At 43.6% G+C, this 22,770-nt stretch overlaps 1 protein-coding gene across 2 annotated transcripts in view; it reads right to left on the bottom strand.

The window, feature by feature from the left end:
• The window catches only part of PLK4 (polo like kinase 4), a 229,842-nt gene that overhangs the window by 113,238 nt on the left and 93,834 nt on the right, over positions 1-22,770 (bottom strand). For both annotated transcript variants that reach the window (XM_078774357.1, XM_068112343.2), the window contains exon 9: positions 5,779-6,221. In XM_078774357.1, the coding sequence (XP_078630483.1) occupies positions 5,779-6,221 (443 nt within the window). The remainder of the gene's footprint in view (positions 1-5,778; positions 6,222-22,770) is intronic.

Genomic DNA, 22,770 nt, shown 5'->3' with positions numbered 1-22,770 from the left:
CTGATCATCAATTTGGTTTCAGACCTGGACACTCTACTCTGGACATGTCTGCTTCTGCTTTCTCAACAATGGATGGAGGTCCTCAATGCCAAACAGGAAATTAGAGCAGTCTCCCTTGACATATCACGTGCCTTCGATACGGTCTGGCACCCCGCTCTGCTCACCAAACTCTCTTCTTTTGGTATCCATGGAAATCTCCACGCATGGCTGGCGGACTTCCTCTCTAGTCGTAGTCAACGTGTGGCCCTGAATGGGTTTCTCTCATCTCCTCTTCCTGTTCAGGCTGGAGTTCCACAAGGCAGTGTTCTGGGCCCTGTGCTTTTTCTGGTCTTCATCAATGATCTCTCTGACTCTCTTGAAAATCCTCTGTATCTCTTTGCTGATGACTCTACTCTCTGTCGCTCCATTCTTCATCCCTCAGATCAGCAGTCTGCAGCCTCCTCACTCTCTGCAGACCTGGACAAAATCACAGACTGGGCAAACAAGTGGAACATGTCTTTCAATCCTGACAAATCTCACACTCTTACGATGTCTCTCCAAAAAGACCGAATGGACAACCCTCCCATCCACTTTCTGAATAATCCTCTCCAAGAAGTTCTGTCACTCAAGCTTTTGGGTCTCACTATCTGCCATGATCTTTCCTGGGAAAACCACATTTCAAATCTGGTCTCCAAAGCCAGTCGCCGACTGGGCATCCTCCGTCGTGCGAAGTCCTTCCTTGGCACACCTGAGCTCCTCACCACATACAAGGCTTTCATCAGCAGCTCAATGGAATACTGCTCTCCCCTCTGGGCTGGTGCTCCTGCCTCACACCTAGCTCGTCTTCACGCTGTTGAAACCAAAGCATTCAGAATCATTGGAATCTCCCGCGATGAAGCTAACTCCAAGGGCCTCTCACTCACTCACCGCAGGCAGGTTGGTGGTCTTTCCGTCTTCTACCGACTCCTCTCTGGCCTTGCCCCCCCAGCTCTCTCTGGGCTCTGTTCCGCAAATATTCCTACAGGTCGCACAAGATCTGCCTGCAACCCTCTTATGGTCAAACTGCCAAAATCAAGACTCTCTGCTCACCTTCACTCCTTCATTCCTCTTTTCTCCCGCCTCTGGAACAAACTCCCTCACTCTCTTCAATCCCACTCCACCCTCCAGGTCTTTAAAACAGCTGTTCACCACCATCTCTTATCTTCCCCCATCCAAAACCTTGATCTTTTCTACCCCCGCTAATTTCACCCAAATTCCACTTTTTTGAAATACCAACTTCTGTCCTGGAAGTCCTTGGTGTCCTTGTGTTTTATACTTCTCCCTCCCCCCCCCCCCCCTTCCCACACCTCCTCCCCCCAAGCCCTATCCCTTCCACACATCTCCCTGCTCTCAAATGTTGTGTTTGTGTGCTTCCCCTTCTCTCCCCATCTTGTTTTCCGCTCCCTCTTTTTATATATTTTGTTTGTCTGGTTGATTTGTTTGTGAAGTAAATGTTAGCTCTTTCACGAGCCTCGATTCAGTATACAAAAAAACAAAAAAAACAACAATTTATCTTGTTGGAAAATGAAGCCTCTTCGATAAAGGTTTTCCACTAGGAACTGCATGGTGCTGTAGTATCTACTTGTACTTCTTTTCTGTTAACGTCCAATAAATTTCAACAGGTTTTCCTCCACCAAAAACTGAGCTACAACACCAGACGGTCACAGAGTCTCCCACATGTTTATCAGGAGGCTGCAAAACATTGTGTCGTAACGTTCTCCAGGTCTTCAGCGAACAAAACGGGTGTCTCTTCGATCCAAAAAGTTAAAATGCTCAATCTTGGTGTTGCCTTGAAAATTTCACTCTTTTCATCTTATGCTGTGGTCTCAGCAATGGTTTATTTGCTGCAACTCTGCCATGCATGAGACCTGCTGCGAACAGCCTTCTGCACACATTGCTGGACGAGATGTTAATGTTCAGGCTTGCTCTCATTTCATTTTTCAGCTGCTGACTTGATTTTCTTTTATCTCATAACCTTAGCAACATCAAGTACCTGTCCTGCCTTGGGGAGGTTCTTCTGGGTCTTCCTGGCCATTTTTCTTGTCTTAGAAACTAGTTTATTTCAGGCATTGCAAAGTGTACCTCACACCATTGTACGAGATCTTCAGCTTTTATGCTATTTTCTTTTTCATGTGCCCTTCTTCTCAGAGTTTGGATCTTCACACCCTGTTCTGTTGAAAGTTGCTTCATTGGTACCATTCTGAACCAACTCATAACTTTCAAGCAAGGGAAGAAGCTGATGAAAACTAATTTCACGTATTCACCAATTTGCAACATTTATTGTGGTTTATTGTAATTCACATTCATGCGACGTGTTGATTACTTCAATAATTTCTTATTTAGTGTACAAAAATCCACAAACTGTATCCTGCATATTATATTTGTGGTAAGTGGATATCACTGACACATTTTAATGATATAAGACAGAGATGGCTGTCCGTTTGTGGTTACAGTGATTGGCTGTGTGAGGGTAGGTGCAATGTGATTAGCTCCTGGCAAGATTGAATAATGTAGCATATTGGCTTATTAAAAGCTGATATTCTAAATCTGATTCAATATTTGACGATCATAATTCATGTCCTACATAATTATGTGAAATCTAGAGTGAAATTGAAAAAATATTTAGGAAAAAGAGATTTTTTCAACCCAATATAATTAAATAATAGGCTCCACGAGACGTGATGTTTTGGCCTCAAAATTCATTTTGTTTCACTCCTTTAAAGATAATTATTGAATGCCTCATTTTATTTTACACCGTTCAGGGACACCAGTCGCGATCTTTTTGGATTTGGATTCTACTTTTTTATACATTTGTAATGTATACCTACAACATGGTTTTGCAGTTTGTTTCACAATGCGTTAAGATATGACCTCGGCTGACGGGATGACCTCGAGGTACGTACACTCGCCTCAAAGCTGTCGAGCCTAAGTTTGAATCTCGGTCCAGCTATAAACTGTCATCCTGGGGTTTCACAGACAGACAGGGTGATTTCATCAATGTGTGCAGTCCCCCTGATGGACATTAAACTGTGCATCCCATCTTCCAAAATTATTTGATCGGCGTTAAAGATCCCCACAGTGCCTTTCACAAAGAATGGGCGAGCTATCGCCGACACCCTGGCCAAATTACAAATTCCTGCACGAACTACTGCTGGGAAGGCAATGGCAAACCACCGATTATAACCCTTGCGCAGGAAGCTGTTTTGGTGGTAGATGTAGCTCAGAGTTCTGGCTTTGAGTGAAACCAAGAGTGCAACATAACTGGCCTTTTAAAAGTCGATGAAATATTCGTTAAATTGATGGATTAACTTAAGCTTTTCCCATCACAGGGGATGGAAACTTTTGCTAGCTTTTCCTGTCACTCGGAATGGGTACTCTTTCGAATTATGATATAATACATGGAGCAAAAATAGAACTTTTTCAATTTCCGAATTAATTTGATATACCGAAGAGTAACTGTGGTTTTAAATCGACTTTCACAGAAATTTGATTTATTATCTACCTATATTACAAACAACAACAACAACATGCATTTTAAGGCCATTTTCCCTGCTAGAGAGGGGGTTAGCCTTGCGGTCCCCATGACAATCTTCTCCATTTTGCCCTATTTTCTGCATCTCCCCTTGTTAACCCCCTTGCCCGCATTTATTCCGCATTTTTTGACCTATATTGCGCATTTCTAAGTTCCCACAAATATTTAATGGGGGAAAGCACCACAAAAGGGAAAATAATCCAAACTTTTGTAAAGTACTGTACATATACTTTTTCATTTTTTGTACACAAAATGTTGGCCCATGAAAAAACAAGGATAAAAGGTTGGTAACATACTGACAGTATAGAGTGGGGAAACTTAACACCAAAAAAAAACAGGTAAAGGAATTAAAATGAAAAGAGGAGATGAGAGGAAAGAGAATGAAAGACAATATGAACGAAAGAGGGATGGGTGTGAGAGGGATTAAAAGGAGTTGAAAAGATCATGGATGGAGATGAAATGGAAAACCAAATACTGCATTGGCGTAATCAGAAGGAACCAGAAGAAATAAAGAGCAAAGATGGAATCATCAGGAGGAACCTGAATAGGATTCGGGTTTCAGCCATTGACATGCTCTACCCTCAAACAAGAAATGATGACATACTCAACCCTCAAACTCATCCAGACGCAGCCAAAGAAGAAATAAAGAGAAACGATGGAATCATCAGGAGGAACCTGAATAGGATTTGGGTTTCAGCCACTACTCCTCTACCCTCAAACTCATCCAGGCACAGCCAAGTGAACCTTACAGAAAATTTTCTGCAAGAATTCATATCTCCTAAGACAGATGTATAAAGAAAGAGAGAAATAAAGAAGAAGCAAGAATTAGAATGAATAAAGAGAAATATGAAAACGTAGAAAGAAATGTGAAAGGAACAAATATGTTGGGGAGAACATGAAATGAAATGAAATTAAATGAAATTAAATGAAAGACGACATGAAATGATGATGTTCTGACGTTTTGAAACCCTGAAGGAAAGAGTGAGAATGTACTCTGCTTGGGAATGGAGTTCCACAAAATGGAGAAAAGAACACAAAATGAAGGTGAACAGCATGTTTGGATATTGGAGGATAAAGAATGAAAGGATTACAAGAACACATGCATCCTACAGGGTTGGAGAGATGTGAAAGGATGAAAGAACAAAGAGAAAAACCAGAAGAGAGGTGGCAGAAATATCGAGCACCCACCAACCTGCCTGTGATGACAAAGCAAAAGGCTGTGTGCCTCTGCGTGTTACCACACCAATGATGTAGAGAGCTTTGGATTCCATAGCAACCAAGAGTAGGGGTGTGAAGTGAACCATGTGAAACAGCCCATAGAGAGTGAGAGAGAGCGAGAGCGAGAGAGAGATAGAGAGATAGAGAGATAGAGAGATAGAGAGAGAGAGAGAGAGAGAGAGAGAGAGAGAGAGAGAGAGAGAGAGAGTGAGAGTGTGAGAGTGTGAGAGTGTGAGAGTGTGAGTGAGAGAGAGAGAGAGAGAGGGAGGGAGAGAGAGAGAGAGAGAGAGAGAGAGAGAGAGAGAGATAGAATGAGAGAGTGAGAGAGTGAGAGAGAGAGAGAGAGAGAGAGAGAGAGGAACAATATTCAATATCAGAAATTTAAGACTGTATTGTGAGAACTTCAGATTGACCAATGATTGACTCATGAAAGCTTAGAGGGAAGCTTTGATGTATGGTCTGACCAGGACAGACTGTGGTTGTTGGTGAGGCCCACACGTTTAAAAGACTGAATTTACTCCCATGGCTGATCAACGAGGTAGAGAGGTGGTTTCACTAGATAAATCATTCTGGAGAGACATGGTGAGAATATTAATCTTGCATGGACTTAAGGACATACATCATCTTGATTGGCCCAGCATCTGATCCTTTCTAGATCTGCCAAAAAGAATGAAGCAACTGCTGGTATGTCAGTAGGATGGCTACTATACATACCATGCATGCACTTCAAGTGAGCGATTGCCAAAGCAATCAAAATCATAGACGGTAAATTAACAAAGCATATCATTTTCTTGTCTTGTGCATACTTTCTCCTGGTTGTACAACAAACTCTGATTGGGCCTCTCGTTACCTGGGTTGTCTGCAAACCCTGATACAGATTAACAATGGAAACACACACATCACACAAAGACATTTCACTCAGACATTTTCAAATAAAAGTCTTTTCAACTTAAAGATGACATACTCATACATATTATTTACCTGATAATGTCAATCACACTCTCACTTACCACGGAATTCTTGTGGATTTGTCGGAACGGCTTCAATCGCACAGTGCAAAGAGCCCCGGTCTTCGGCCATCGCTGGCACTGGTGCTGAGTGTTGCACTGCCCAGGCTCAAAACATGATCTTGATCGCTTCTGTTCCTCCAATTCAAGACCTTTTCTCGAAACAGTCTGCTCTTTCAACTCTGTAATCTGCATAATATTCTCCACTCTGCTTGATGGTGCAGTCTTAATGTCAGTCCTCACTGCTCGGTTCACATTTGCCACCGTCCGACCCCCAGTGTTGACCTCACCTTCATTCTTCAAGCCCTGGCAAACCCTTCCCAGTCTGCAGCAACAGCGGTCACCTTTCAATTCCGTTGGCAAGAGCTGTTTGTTGCTGCATCGAGATAGCATTGACGTTCCTCTGTGACAATCTCCTCCACAAATATTTGCATCGGCCAAACAACCTAAAAGAACACAATAATTTCATGAGGTGTGTAACATCAGGTTCATAAAGTAGGAAAGACAAGCCCCATAAAAGTTTAAAGTATGACAGTACGTATGTCTAAAAATTTAAAAGGTTGTCAAAATTAATCTGACATACATGCTGTCACATGACCAAATAAAGTTTACATGGTAAAAAAAAAAGATTTTGGCGTCTGCAACCATCCGTTGCATTTCATAATCATAAGTTGTTGTTTATCATGGGTATTGTTCGGATTTATGTTTACATGACAAACGCAAAATGTTAGTATTAATCCTTTTTTGTATTTTCGTGCAAGACATTTATCATATAAGCCGCTTAATTTTAAATCAATATTTCTGAAAGACATATTTGACTTGGCACTTCCAGTAGATGTCGAGTTCAAAGAGCCATTTCCGTTTGCAGAACTTTGCAAGTTTTTTATTTCATAGAAACAAGGTGTACAATGAATGAATGAATGATCGTTTTAAGGCCATTTTTCCCCGCTAGAGCGGGGGTTAGCCTTGCGGGCCCCATGACAATCATGGTTCCCTGTTTGAGGCAATGTTTTTATTGCCGGATGCCCTTCCTGACGCCAACCCTTGGTCACCTCTTACGATGCGCAGGGATACGGTGCACCTATTCTAAACCGGGGTACACACCGGGATCATTCATCCCAACAAGCTGGAACTCAATTTGCCGACCTCGGAAGGATGACAGGCTGAGTCAACCCCCCTGGCGTTAATTCAGCGATCGACCGGGATTTGAACCCAGGATCCTAGGATCCCAAGCCAGCACCCTAACCGCTAAGCCAACACCAGGCTATGAAACAAGGTGTTGTATACCTGACGTGATGATTTCCTTTCATTTGTAGACAGTACTCTATCATTTTGATGTACTTTGATTTTGCTTGAATTTGGCATTGTTGTGTTGTGTGCTTAATGACCTTGACTAGTTTCGAGTTCAATTTTGCATATTTTGAGCCAACAGCTTGGATGTCTTGGAAATGTTTAAATTGATGTAAATACATCAGCAATGTCATGGAATTAATCATCACAGTTGACATAAAATCCTTACTTTTCTTCAACAGCCTCATGTCTGATCATGAATTTGGATTCAGCCCAGTTCACTCTACCTTGGAAATGCTGCTTTGACTCTCTCAGCAATGGAGGCCCACAATGGCAGACATGACATCAGGGCCATCTCTCGAGACATATCTCAAGCTTTTGATAGTCACGCATTCCACCTTGCTCTGCCAACTCTCTGTCTATGGCAGTGGTTCTCAAACTTTTTTGGACTACCGCCCCCTTCTGCCCTCTTGGACCGGCCCAATGCCCCCCTTGTCCTATCGTTCGTTGTCGGACACCCAGAATTTATGTAGATAGGAAGCAAAAATAACAGAAGCCAAATATTTTCTGAATAATATTTTACTTTATTTTACTTTACTTTTTATTTTGCACGACCTACAATGTTTCAGCAGAACAGGTCCAGGTGAGGCAAACTGGGAATCTGTTATCACAGGCCCAAATACCGTTAGTGTGAAGGGTGGGCCTGGTGACTCGCTGCGAGATTACGAACGTCTGGCTCCATCTCAGTGAGGTAGAGATGCAGATCGCCCCTCTTGGTAATGTCAAGGCGGTTTCGATACTTGGTCAGCAGCACCATCACGGCGCTGAACCCTCTTTCAACGAGGTATGATGTGGGGAACGCCATCAGCAGCAGTTCTGCCTCTGTCCACATTGCGGGGTATTCGCCCCGCTCCAGAATCCAGAATTTGCCGTATTCATGCTGCGAGAATCTTGCCTTCGCCTCATCATCATTGTGGAGGTTGATAATTTTGTCCTGTAATTCGCGCTTCACATCTTGAATGTCACATTTCAATGGGTTGATCACCCATGCTGGCACCGACAGTTCCAGCATGGCTCTGAAACGCTGCTCCATATCTCCACGAATCTTCTCAAGGTGATTGCAATAAACAAGCAGCTCTTCATCAGAAACAGCAGTTTCCTTTGCCAACTGGGGAAAGTGGTACATATCTCTGCGGCCGAGGGTTTCCCTGTGCAGAGTCGCCTTGGTTACGAACGCGCCGATCACTTTCTTTGCTTTAATCAGCGTCATATAGTCACCCTGGAGTTGTTTGTTGACATCATTCAGTATACTGAATATGTCCGTGAGGTAAGCCACATCATGCTCAATCGCATTCACTTTCTCCGATAGCTCCGTATCAATTTCCGACAGAAACTCGACCACTGTTGAGAAGAGGGCATGGAAACGGGTCAAACAAGCGCCTTTGGAAAACCATCAAACTTCAGTATGCAACAGGAGCCGCTCAAATGCCTCATCGTTCTCCTGGCAAAGCTGACGAAACAGCCGATCATGCAGAGACGACACCTTGATTTTATTCACTGCTTTGATTACTGTTTGGAGTGATGTATGAAGTCTGGTGCTGAGAGCTTTTGCTACAAGATGCTGGCGGTGCACGACACAGTGAATGGCGAACACGGACACCGGACAGTACCTGGTTCTTCAGAAGCGCAATAAAACCATGCTGGTGGCCAACCATCGCTGGTGCTCCATCCGTCGCGCAAGCGAGAATGTTCTATATCGGTATGTTCTTATCAGTAAAGTACTTCTCCAACATTTGGAAGATGGAAGAACCCTTCGTATCGGTCTGGAGAGAGCGGGCAAACAACATTTCTTCTACCATTTCCTGATCACGGATGAAGCGAACGTAGCAGAGTAACAGAGCTTCACTGTCACGCAAAGTGGACTCATCCAGCTGGATGGCGAAGTGTGTGCTTCTCAGCTCACTGCACAGCTTATCTTCTACATCTGATGACATTTCATCAATCCGCCTGGCCACGGAATCATTGCTGAGTGCAATCGACGAGAGAACTGGATTCGGATCCTGGCCCATAACGGTTTTTATCACTTCCCCAACAGCTGGTTTGATCAACTGTTCGCCGATTGAATACGGTTTTCCAGATCTGGCGATGAGCAATGACAGCTTATACGACGCTTCTAGTCCTTTATCCACGAGCTTTTGGCTAGCTTTGAACATCGTTGTTAGCGTGGTTCGCTTTTCAAATTTCTCTTTCAGCGATTGGTAATAACTGACCTCTGCGTGAGCCTTATCACTGTGCTTTTTACTCGGGTGCTCGCTCAGTCGAGATGGTTTCATTGCTTCATTGGACAGCATGATACCACACAACAAACACATCGGTAACTGTTTGTTCGTCGGAGATGGAATGAATCCATACTTGATGTATTCAACGGAATACTGACGACACTTTTTCTTTGAGGCCGACATCTTGAAGCTGACCGGACGTGAAGCTTTTTTGAATAACGAAATCAACACGCCAAAATGTCGAAAGACTAACACCAGCGCTATCACTGACTGTTCATACCTTACCCAATGTCTGTGCTGGCAAGGCCAGGCTGTAAAGTTGAACCAGGCACGTTGAATAGTCCAGCATGAATAGAGTGTATTATATCCCGCATAAAAAGATTCTTGCAAGCCGATTGGTTGAAATGGCACCACGTGACAAAAATTCGTGTTGTACTATTGGCCGCATTGGTGGCCAATAGTATTTCGCTGGTGTCATACACTATCATGTTTGTTGCGTGAGCATGTATGGACAAGAAAATACCTACACGACATCAGCGAATATGTGATCATAAAAACCATGCGGAGGGGGAAAGAATGTGGTCGTTGATTGGATGGCCAATTTGCCAAATGGCGCCGGGTAACCTGTTCAGACTGCAGGAAGCCCAATGAGCGCTCCAAATCACCGCTGCTCCTCTAAATCGCCAGTGCCCCCCAAATCATTGCCAGTGCCCCCCTACTGCCCGTGGACTCTTGAGCGCAACCTGAAAGTTCCCAGCGCCCACTGGGGGGCGGTAGGGACCACTTTGAGTACCTATAGTCTATGGCATCCAAGGCCAACTCCACACATGGCTTACTGACTTCCTCTACTTCGTAGCCAATGTGTGGTACTCTGAGTCCTTTCATCTTCTCTCCCCATCAAGGCTGGAATGGCCCAATGCAGTATTGTAGACCCATCCCATTCCTAATCTTCATCAACCCTGGCTCACTGGAAAATCCTCTTTATGTATTTGCTGATGACTCCACCCTCTGCCAGGACATCCCTCATCCTTCAGATAGGCAGGCAGCATCCTCTTCCCTCTCTTCAGACCTTGATAAAAATCACAAGCTGGTCAAACACTTCGAACATGTTGTTCAATCCTGACAAATCTCACTCACACTCTACTCTCTACTCTCTCTGTGTGTCTCTCCCCAGAAGGACAGTCTGACAAACCCTCTCATCTTTCTTAACAATCCTCTTGAAGAGGTTCAATCACTCAAGATATTGAGTCTCACTATCAGCCATGATCTTTCTTGGGCAAAGCATATGTCAAAGTCGGCATCCAAAGTCAACCACTGACTAGGTATCCTTGCATGTCTTTCCTTGACACAACTGAACTCTGATCCACATACAAGGCTTTCATCCACAACTTCTTTTTTTCTTTTTCTTTTTTTAATGTTGAAGGCTCCCATCACAGACTGTATAGTCCTCAGAGGCCAGGCCTTAAATAAAAGAGCAGCATTGATTTAAAAAGTGAAGGAAGAGAGAATAGTCTGAGTTTTTGAGGAGGTGAAAAAATCTGCTTTTTGAAAAGGGGAAGATCACAAGTGTTTGGAAAGGCATGAGAAGGTAAAGAGTTCCAGAGTTTGGCAGTGGAGGGGAAGAAACAAACATCATAAGAGTCCACCCTTGAGTTGCCAATGGCCACACATTAATCATGAGATGTAGTGGCTTGTCGAGTAATCCGTGGTCTCGCTAATGGTAGAGGAATACAAGCAGCAAGTTCTTGGGAGCAGAAACCGAAGTAATATCTGTAGAAAAGAGAAAAGAGGCAAACTTTGCGGCGTAATTTAAGAGAGTCGAGTTTTGAGGTCAGAATAGGAGAGTTGATAAGTTGGATTACTTCGGTTCCAATTCTGTTCAGCAAGTATGTGGAGCTAGAACCTCCCCAGATGTGAGAGCAGTGCTCTATACAAGGACGAATCAATCCTTTATATAGTTGAAGCAACTGTTCAAAGGAGAAGAATCTTTGACATCTGAACATGACTCCTAGTTTCTTCGAGGCAGACTTAGCTATTTGTGGAATGTGTGGATTGAATGAATGAATTTGAAGTTCGGATAATACCTAGTAGGTTTATTGAATCACATGGTGCAATTGTGGAGCTTTCAAAAGGAGATTGAAGAGATGAGAGGAGTTTTAGAGAGAGATGGGAAGAAAAATGAGTTTTAGAAGTATAAAACTTAATCTGATTACATTTGCCCCACTAGTAAATCTTGTCCAAATCCGAATTGAAAGAGTTGGCTGTGATGAAACGAGATGTAGATCGAGTGAGGGCATTTGGTTATCATACAAGTCATCAGCATACAAGTGCATTTGGTTAATTGCTTGAGGAAATGGGAATTGAGAAGACATTGAAAGACTTTGGGAATAGTAGAAAGCAGAGCAATAGGATGGTAGTTGGAAGGGTTTGAACGATCAACCTTCTTTACAATAGGCCTGATAGGTATGGGCCTAAGGCATGTTTCCAGGAAAGAGGAAAAGTTTGGGTTTTTAAACAAAAACAAAAGAAACAAGCAAGCATGGGTGCAAGTTCTGAGGCACACTCCTTCAAGACACGAGGAGGAATGCCGTCTTGTCCGTCCGCCTTGCTTGTGTCCAGAGAGCGGATAACATTTTTGACTGCATGACAAGAATGGATTATAGGGAGGGCCATGGGATTGGTAAGGGGTGCATCAGAGGGAGATGGAATGATAGTCATCTTTTGTAGAATTAGAGGAGCAAAGAGAACCAAAAAGTTGCTTTCTCCAACTGAGAGACAATGATAGTATCATAGGAATGGAAAAGCGAAAGAAAGGTAGAGCGACAGAAGTTGTTAGACCTACTTTTAGCGAGTGACCAGAAAGATGTGTTAGTGGAAGATGAGAGGTTGTCACATATGGTTTGGATAAAGGAATGCAACGCCTCCTGAATAACATGTTTCAATATTTTCTGTCAGATATGAATGCTGAATGCGAGTCAGAGGAAGAAGCGTTTTACCATGTCCGAAATGCCGCATCCCCTGCACGAATTGCCGCAGAGCAGGAATATTTATTTAACCAAGAGTTGGCAGGAGAGATATACTAGAAAGAGAAGGGGATATAAGCCTCCATTCCTGCAACAATAACTTCACCGATACGCTCAGCAGGATAGAAGCATCAACCAAGGACAGGCAGCAGTCTTTCCAGGGAAATTCAGAAAAGAAGTTTCGTAAACCAGTCCAGTCAGTGCTATTGAAATGCCAATACTGGCGTTTCGTCGGAACAGTCGGAGGAGAAGGAGCAGTAGTAAGTAAAGTGATGTTCACAATATTGTAGGAAAAACATGAAGGAATGTAATTCACTCAGTTGTGCCAAGGAAGAACTTCACACGACAGAGGATGCCCAGTCGGTGACTGGCTTTGGAGGCCAACTTGGAAATGTGGTTTTCCCAGGAAAGATCATGGCAGATAGTGAGACCCAAAATCTTGAGTGACAGAACTTCTTGGAGAGGATTATTGAGAAAGTAGATGGGAGGGTTGTACAGTCGGTCTTTTCGGAGAGACATGGTGAGTGTGAGATTTGTCAGGATTGAAAGACATGTTCCACTTGTTTTACCAGTCTGTGATTTTGTTCATATCTGCAGAGAGTGAGGAGGCTGCAGACTGCCGATCTGAGGGTTGAGGTATGGAGCCGGCAGAGAGTGGAGTCATCAGCAAAGAGATAGAGAGGATTTTCCAGAGTCAGAGAGATCATTGATGAAGACCAGAAAAAGCACAGGGCCCAGAACACTGCCTTGGGCATCTCCAGCCTGAACAGGTAGGGGAGATGAGAGAAATCCATTCATAGCCACACGTTGACTACAACCAGAGAGGAAGTCCACAAGCTATGCGTGAAGATTTCCATGGATATCATAGGAGGAGAGTTTCGTGAGCAGAACGGGGTGCCAGACCGTATCGAAGGCACGTGATATGTCAAGGGAGACAGCTCTGATTTCCTGTTTGGCATTGAGGACTTCCATCCATTGTTGAGACAGCAGAAGCAGCATGTTCTGGTCTGAAACCAAATTGATGATCAGAGACCAACCCATTGGAGAAGAGGAAGGATTTGATATCTGAAGCGATGAATGATTCCTTGACCTTGCTGATAATTGGGAGCAGGCTGATTGGTATGTTGTTGCAAGGATCTGTTTTTGCACCTTTTTCGTGTAAAGCGGTAATTTTGGCTGATTTAATGTTGGCTGAAACAATGGCTGAAAGGTAATGTTGGTAATGGTAATGGTAATGCAACAATGGTAAAGGCTGAAACAATGGCTGAAAGGTAATGTTGGTAATGGTAATGGTAATGGTAATGGCAACAATGGTAATGTTGGCTGAAAGAGCAGCAGAGCAGGATTTTAGGACCCATGGGCTGATGCCGTCTGGTCCAGTTGCAGAAGCAGAGTCGAGGTTTGACAGAAACTTCTCCACCTTGTCAGGAGAGAAGGACACAGAGTCCTGGAGCAGCTGGGTATGACTGGGTAAGGTGGTACAGAGAGAGACGGGTTTGGGACACAAGATTTTGAGGCAAACACAGAGTTGAGGCATTCAGCTTTTTCACGTGCGGAGTCAGCTGTGTCGCCATTTGAGGTAAGGGAGGGGATGGAGCGGGAACAAATACCAGAAACAGATTTGACCAAACACCACCGGGATTTGAAAGAGGGAGACAGGTTTGAGAGTTCAGTCTTGAGAATAGAGAGATAGTGTTTCTTGGCTCTCCTGAGGGTAGACACACACTTGTTCCGGGGTTTGTGAAAGGAAATGAGATTGCCTTCCGTTGGATTTGCTTCCAGGAGGCAAAGGCAAGTTGTTTCAGGGCAACTGCCTCACCACAAGATTCCGTGTACCATGGACGGGAGGAAGGGTATGACAACTGAAGACGAGACAGGATAAATCTGTGCATGAGAGAGCAGTTTACTTTGGAAGAATTCCCAGAATGAGTTGATACCAGAGGCAGTAGAGATGGGAGACCAGTCCAGATGATTGATGGCTGCTTGAAGACCGTGCCAGTTGGCCTGAGTGAAATGCCAGACTCGGCGACGCTGAGGAGGCTCTCTGAGAATGGCCAGATAGATGTCCACTTTAACAAGCATATGGTCAGATGAACCGATTTGAGCAGAAGAACAGCAGCAGACATTTGCAGGGATGTTTGTCATAACCAAGTCTAGAAGAGAGGATGCTCCTTTGACTGAGATCCTGGTTGGGAAATTGACAGATTGTGTCAGTCCCAGTTGGTCGCAGAAGTCCTTTGCTGAGGTGCCATGGCTGGTGTGAGAGGTACCCACACCCAGCCAGCTGGCGTGATGACAGTTTAAATCACCACATATGAGGAAGAGAGAGTTGGGATGAGTAGATAGAAGTTGGTCCATGTTATCAGACAGCAAGATGTAGATCGAGTCATCACTGTTTGGTGGACAGTACAGCACACATATGAACAAAAGGTGGGAGAGAAGGAGAAGCAGAAGCCAGAGGTACTCCTTGGGTGTGGGGGAGAGAGGGCAGTGCAGGAGAGTGAGGAAGAGATTTTTGATAAAGATAGCAACCCCAACTCCAGGATGAGGCTCAGGTCTATCATACCTGAGGAGGGAGTAACCAGCAAGAGATATTAAGGAATCAGAGACATATTGAAGGAGGAAAGTTTCTGTTGAGCAGATTAAGTCTGGTTTGTCAGAAGCAACCTGTATGGAGAGATTAAGTCTGGTTTGTCAGAAGCAACCTGTATGGAGAGATCAATCAGGTTTGTGCAAAGGCCCTGGATGTTTGAGGTCCATTCCGTTAAGGAAGAGGAAGGGGGAGCATTAGATACAGAACAGGGGAGGGGAGGGTATGGTAAGATGAGGGAGAGGAGGAGGAGGTAGGGAGAGCTGTTGATCGTGTGTCGGAGATTTCAGAAGAGCTAGGAGAAAGGGAATGATGAGGAGGATAAAAGGTTTGATACAAGGCTTTCATCCGCAGCTCAATGGAATACTGCTCTCCCCTCTGGGCTGGTGCTCCTACCTCACACCTAGCTCGGCTTTACGCTGTTGAAACCAAAGCTTTCAGAATCATTGGAATCTCCCGCGATGAAGCCAACTCTGAGGGCCTTTCACTCCCTCACCGCAGGCAGGTTGGTGGACTTTCTGTCTTCTACCGACTCCTCTCCGGCCTAGCTCCCCCAACTCTGTCTGTGCTCTGTCCCCCAAATATTCCTGCAGGTCACACAAGATCTGCCAGCAACCCTCTTCTGGTGAAACTGCCAAAATCAAGACTCACTGCTCACCTTCACTCTTTCATTCCTCTTTTCTCCCACCTCTGGAAAAAATGCCCTCACTCTCTTCAATCCCACTCCTCCCTCCAGGTCTTTAAAACAGATGTTCACCACCATCTCTTATCTGCACCCATCCAAAGCCTTGATCTTTTCTACCCTCGTTAATTTCACCCCAGATACACTTTTTCTGAAATACCGACTTCTTTCCTTGAAGTCCGAGCAGTGTGCACATGTTTTATACCTCTCCCACCCCCCCCCCCTTCCCATGCATCCACCCCCCAAGCCCTCTCCCTCCCACAAATCTTCCAATGTCCCTGTTCTCTACTGTTCTACTGTTGTACTTGTGTGCTTCCCTCTCTCTCTCTCTCCCCATCTTGTCTCCCGCTCCCTTTATTATATGTTGTTTTATGTGTCCATTTGTTTGTTTTTTTGTGATTAATGTTAGCTCTTACACAAGCCTAGATCTTGTATACAAAAAAAAAAAAAGAATTGTCAGAAGAACCAATTGAGGTGAAAGTCTGTGGCTGTAACGCAACAGATTTGAAGTGAAGAACAAATCCAAAGTATTGGAAGAGTGGTCATAACGATCTGGGATATGGGTAGGTTGGGTGATAATTTGTCCCAAATCATTGAGAATGGAAAATGCAAGAGCTTCAACTCCCCAAACATCCATGTGGGATGATTTCAACCACTCCCTGTGGTGTACATTGAAATCATACCAAAATACACCATTTGTGTGTCTGTCTGATGATTTTTGACGCCAATACATGCCGTCGTTACTTATCCAATCTCAACCAAACTTGACAGGATGACCAAGGGTTACATAATGAAGGTTGTAGCGCATTCATTTGCCCCCCTCCCCAAGGGGGTTTTCTCCCCCGAGCGTGTTTACCCCGCCATTGCAGTCAAAGGGGTTGCCTGTCGAGGTGTATATCCATATTAAGTTAGCTTTATCATGGCGTTTACCCAAAGAAGAAGATTTATCGTGGCCTTTTTCCAAAGACGTTTTTAATAACAAAATTGATAATGATTACAAAACAATTTTAATACTAATAATATCCCACCTCCCCAAGGTGTTTTTCCTGCCGTGATAACGTGTATAAATAGCTTATAGTTACAATGGCGTTTCCGTGGGAGCAACGGCTTCTGCAGGAAGTAAATATAATATAAACCACAAACACGTATGATTTGCTTTTTAAACAGTCGCTAATGCTCTTTATAACACTAAATGAAGAAATTTGGAGGAATCCCGATATCCGTGAAGTAAGGTTTACTGACACAACCGAGCAAAGATCTATTGTAGTCTATATAACTCACAAATGTTGGGTTAATAACATGGCCCTTTCTGCCGCTACCGTGGCATTTTTCGTAGCTAACTTTTGAAACTCGCTCCTGCCGTTTGATACGAAACTGAAAGGGAGCAAGCTCGGGTTGTGCTCCTTTACCAAGCAGCTAGCTAGCGCTTGCCAAGCCAGCTGTTCCTTAACAGTTTTGAATGCAATGCATGCTCGAATGCTTGAACCATTTGGCAATCTCTCCACAAGAAACTTGGTAAATGAACAAACACCCAATGTTATTGAGATCCGACCATAGATCGACTGTAATCTACATACCCCAAAGAGGAATGACCCTTTTTTCCGCTCCCGTAGTGTGCGGGTGTACTACTCTCCTAAATATAGGAATTCTGCTTGAGGGTGTTCGGATGCCATGGCCTCATGGCAGGAATTAAGATAGTTAAAGAAAGCTAAGGTTTGTAGAGTTTGGAGAGCAGTAAGTGAAACAGAGAAAAATAGTGATGGTCGGGAGACAAATTTTAAGCCAGATGACATCAAAGTTTTGAGATTTGAGGTCCACAAGGCAGACAGCAGGCACGTTGATGTTGGAGTAGACACAGGCTCCTCCTTTGAAGCGGATGCTTGCTCAGCTTGATGCTGTATGGAGAGAGTGTCTGGGCTTTAAGGAAGAGTCTCTGGGTCATTCAATTTGCAGAATCACAGCTCACCTCCACTTATGTGGTCCTCTCATTCAGGTCTTCAAGACAGCTGTTCACCACCATCTCAAATCATCCCCAATCCCAAACCATTATCTTTTATATCAGCCATTATATTTTATATCACCGTTAACCACACCATCTCCACTCCCAGATGACCTCTTTCCAAGTTTTCCAGTTTTTCCTTGATGGGAGTTTGCTTCTGTATTCATCTTGTCCACCATTTGCTTCCTTCCCTACTACTCATTCTTACCCGCATCCCTGGTTCGTTTGTCTCCGTCTAGTTTCTCCCTCCGCACTGCTTTTGGTTTCCCTCCTCTCCTTCTGCTGTTCCTTTTATTCTGTTGCTTCCTGATCCCTTCTGTGTTGTAGCTCTTCCATGAGTCGTGATTTTGTATACAAAAAAGTATTTTCATTTTGTTGTATGAAACAATATTATTGGTTGTATCCCTGTATTCTGCAGTCAATTCTCATTTGGATGAATAAACAATGCCAAACCGATGGTCGTCCTGACGTATTGAAAATACTTAAAATTAGCATTATTTACACATACAATGCCTTCAGAAAGTAATCACACTGCTTGACTTTTTCACATCGTGTTGTGTTACCACCTGAATTTAAAATGGATTAAATTGAGATTTGTTTAGTCACTGATCTACACATAATACCCCATAATGTCAAAGTGGAATATATTTTATTGAAATGTTTACAAATCAATTAAAAATGAAAAGCTGAAATGTCTGAAATGAAAAGCTGAAAGAGTCAATCGGTACTCAACTCCATTACTATGACACTCCAAATTGAGCTCAGGTGCATCCAATTTCCTTTCATCATCCTTGAGATGTCTCTAAAACTAGATTGGATTCCATCTGTGGCCAATTCAATTCAATTGTGGCCAATTGACATAATTTAAAAAGAAACACCTTTCTATACAAGATCCCACAGTGCATATAAGAGCAGAAACTCTACCATGAAGTGCAAGGAAGTGTCTGTGCAACACCGATATAGAATTGTGAAGAGGCATAGATCTGGGGAAGGGAATAAAACAATTTGTCGAGTGCTGAAAGTTCCCAAGAGCACAGTGAGCTCCATCATTGTGAAACAGAAATAATTATAGAACGACCCAGACTCTTCACAGAGCCGGCTGTCCGACCAAACTGAGCAACCAGTCAAGAAGGACCTTGACCAAGGAGGTGACCAAGAACCCAATGACCACTGACAGAACTACAGAGTTCCTTTGCTGAGGTAGGACAACATGCCGGAAGGACAACAGTATCTGCAGCACTTCACAAATCTAACCTTTAGGGGAGAGTGGCCAGATGGAAGCAACTCCTGACAAAAAAAAGACACATGACAACAAGCCTGGAGCATGGAGAGAAAAAAGGCTCGTGAAAGACTCAGAGCATGAGGCAAAATATTCTGTGGGCTGATGAAATGAAACGAACTCTTTAGCCTGAATGCAAAGCACTACAACTGGTGGAAACCGAGCACAGCTCATGACCCATCCAACACCATCCCTACCGTGAAGCATGGTGGTGGCAGCATCATGCTATGGGGTTGCTTTTCAGCGGCAGTGACCGAGAGATTTGTAAGGATAGAGGGAACAATGAATAGAGCCAAATACAGGCAGATTATTGAGGAGAACCTGCTTCAGAGGGCAAAGGACCTTACACTACAGTGAAGATTTACATTCCAACAGGACAATGACCCCAAGCATACAGCCAAAGCAACACTGGAATGGCTTCAGAATAAGAATGTGAAAGTCCCTGAGTGGCCAAGCCAATTCAGATTTTCTAAAATCATCAATATTCCACCTGGCCACACTCCCTTAATGTTTAACACATTGCCACCGAGCACTCTTTTTGGTTTCCTTCCCTCTATTCTCAAGGTTAAATTGTCGTCATTTAATTTGAGTGATTGTTTACATATGCAGTGCCTTCAGAAAATATTCACACCCATCATTCAGATTCAGAGACTTGAAGATTACTGTTCACTGACGCTCCCCATCCACCTTGACAGAGCTTGAGTAAATCTGTGAGGAAGAATGGGAGAAACTCCTCAAATTCAGATGTGTAAAGCTGATAGACATACCCAAGAGGACTTGAAGCTGTAATCGCTGCCAAAGGCGCTTATACGAAGTATTGACTCAAGGGGCTGAATACTTGTGTAAATTAGATATTTCTGTATTTATTTTTCAACAAATTTGTAAAAAAATTCAAAAAGCATGTTTTCATTTTTGTGTAGATTAATTATTATAGGGCATTTTGTGTAGATCAGTGACAAAAAATTCAAATTTCATCCATTTTAAATTCAAGCTGTAACACAACAAAATGTGGAAAAAGTCAAGGGTGTGAATACTTTCTGAAGGCACTGCATATGTAAACAATCATTCAAATTAAATGATGACAATTTAACCTTGAGAATAGAGGGAAGGAAACCAAAAAGAGTGCTAGGTGGCAGTGTGTTAAACATTAAGGGAGTATGGCCAGGTGGAATATTGATGATTTTAGAAATTTGACATCGAGGTCAAAATGTTCGACAATGACCGCTTGAGAAATGGCTGATTGGAAGTGATAGACCAACCTCTGATATTAAAGGGATGGTCAAAAATAATTTAGTGATGCAAACCAGAAGTCTCAACAATAACTCTGAACCAAGTTATCTCAAAAAGTATGTTAGAAAACATGATGTCGCTGTGACCTTGACTTTTGAACCTTTCCAACTCAAAAATCACATGCTTCTAGCCTTTGACTATTTCTACCAGTTAGTTAAGTTACATGAAGATGGGTGTAGAATTGCGACTTGTAGGCGACTGATAGACAAACAAATGAAAATTGACGATTTATGTGACGTTGACTTTCAACTTTTTTTCCACCTCAAAAACAATAGGCTTCAGTGAGCCAATATGCAAACCATATTCAAATATCAAGTTGATTGGATGAAAGTGGACGATCTTATGTGACCCTAAACTTTTTTTTTCTTTTTTCTTTTTTGTATACAGAATCGAGGCTCGTGAAAGAGCTAACATTTATCAAACAAACAAATCAAACAAACAAGCAAACAAAGTATATAAAAAGGGGAGCGGTAGACAAGATGGGGAGAGAAGGGAAAGCACACAAACACAACATTTGAGAGCAGGGACATCGGGAGATGTGTGGGAGGGAGGGGGCTTGGGAGGAGGCGGGATAGGTATAAAACGGAAGGACACCAAGGACTTCCAGGAAAGAAGTTGGTATTTCAAAAAAGTGGATTTGGGGTGAAATTGGCGGGGGTAGAAAAGATCAAGGTTTTGGATGGGGGAAGATAAGAGATGGTGGTGAACAGCTGTTTTAAAGACCTGGAGGGAGGAGTGGGATTGAAGAGAGTGAGGGAGTTTGTTCCAGAGGCGGGAGAAAAGAGGAATGAAGGAGTGAAGGTGAGCAGAGAGTCTTGATTTTGGCAGTTTAACCATAAGAGGGTTGCAGGCAGATCTTGTGCGACCTGTAGGAATATTTGGGGGACAGAGCCCAGAGAGAGCTGGGGGGGCAAGGCCAGAGAGGAGTCGGAAGAAGACGGAAAGACCACCAACCTGCCTGCGGTGAGTGAGTGAAAGGCCCTCGGAGTTAGCTTCATCGCGGGAGATTCCAATGATTCTGAACGCTTTGGTTTCAACAGCGTGAAGACGAGCTAGGTGTGAGGCAGGAGCACCAGCCCAGACGGGAGAGCAGTACTCCATTGAGCTGCGGATGAAAGCCTTGTATGTGGTGAGGAGCTCAGGTGTGCCAAGGAAGGACTTCGCACGACAGAGGATGCCCAGTCGGCGACTTGCTTTGGAGGCCAGCTTGGAAATGTGGTTTTCCCAGGAAAGATCATGGCAGATAGTGAGACCCAAAAGCTTGAGTGACAGAACTTTTTGGAGAGGATTATTCAGAAAGTAGATGGGAGGGTTGTGCAGTCGGTCTTTTCGGAGAGACATCGTAAGAGTGTGAGATTTGTCAGGACCTTTTGACCTAAAACAAACAATAGGCTTCTAGCTTTTGACTAGTTCTACCAGGTGGTTAAGTTTCATGAAGATCACTGTATAATGGCCTTGCAAGTTGAGATAGCAAGGACAGAGTTCGTGTGTGGGACTTTTGACTAGCTTCCCCACCTCTCTCCCCCCACCACCCACCCACCACACCCTGGAGGGTTTCAAAGGTGGGGTCGAATCAAATTCTCAACGATGGTGGTGGTGGGAGAGGGTATTACGAGTAATGCTTCTGAGTCCCAAATTCTATCACGAGTGAGGCTTTTGCCATATTTCCACAATCACTTTGCCCATGTTACTTTATACTCAACTGCAAAAGTTATATTGCCTTTTTCAGACTTGAAAACAAAGCACGTTAAAGTGAATAGATAGCAGCTTGAGCATTGTTGCACCTTATTGTGACATTTTTTAAAGGTTGCTTCCAATAACAAAATAATAATTACCAGACGGGCCACCTACAATAGGCCACTTTATAACTACGGGCAGTAATGACAGGGATCCAATCAGTTGATACAACCATGCTTTCTCATCAGACACAACCCATGACGTCCTCTTAATAAAACTGAATTTGGAATTGGATAAATAAATAAAAATGAGGGGTCCTCGGGGTCTTTTGGGTCCTCGGGGTCTTTTGGGTCCTCGGGGTCTTTTGGGTCTTGAGTGTCTTCGGGATCTTGGAGGTCTTGGTGGTCTTAAAGAGTCTTCAAAGGTCCAAGGGGTCTCAAAAGTCTAAAGTGTCAAATGGTACATTCCAGTAGTATGTAATTAATAGACTACGTAATTAATAGACATAGTCACACGGCTGGAGAAGACCATGTGTCCTATGATTTTTATTCGAAAACACCCTGGTATTTTCGGTTAAGCTTTGGAAAACATGTGCAAAGTTTCCACTCGACCTGTCCAGGCATTCTGGAGGAGTTGATTTCGGTTTAGTCTTCATAAAATCATACCTGCCAGACTATGTGACCTAGAAGGTTAAAAATTATACCCTATATTCCCCAATAAGCCTGGTGTTGGCATAATGGTTAAGGTGGCTGGTTTGAGATCTCAGGGTCCTGAGTTCAGGCCCCTGTCATTCAGTTGAATTAACACCAAGTGGGTTGACTCAGCCCGTCATCTTTCCGAGATCGGCAAATGAGTACCACCTTGCTGGGATGGATGAGCCATTCGA

The sequence above is a fragment of the Myxine glutinosa genome, chromosome 1, assembly GCF_964187855.1.
Source record: "Myxine glutinosa chromosome 1, kmMyxGlut1.1, whole genome shotgun sequence".
NCBI classification, from domain to species: domain Eukaryota; kingdom Metazoa; phylum Chordata; class Myxini; order Myxiniformes; family Myxinidae; genus Myxine; species Myxine glutinosa.
This window is presented reverse-complemented; position numbering and strand designations above follow the sequence as displayed.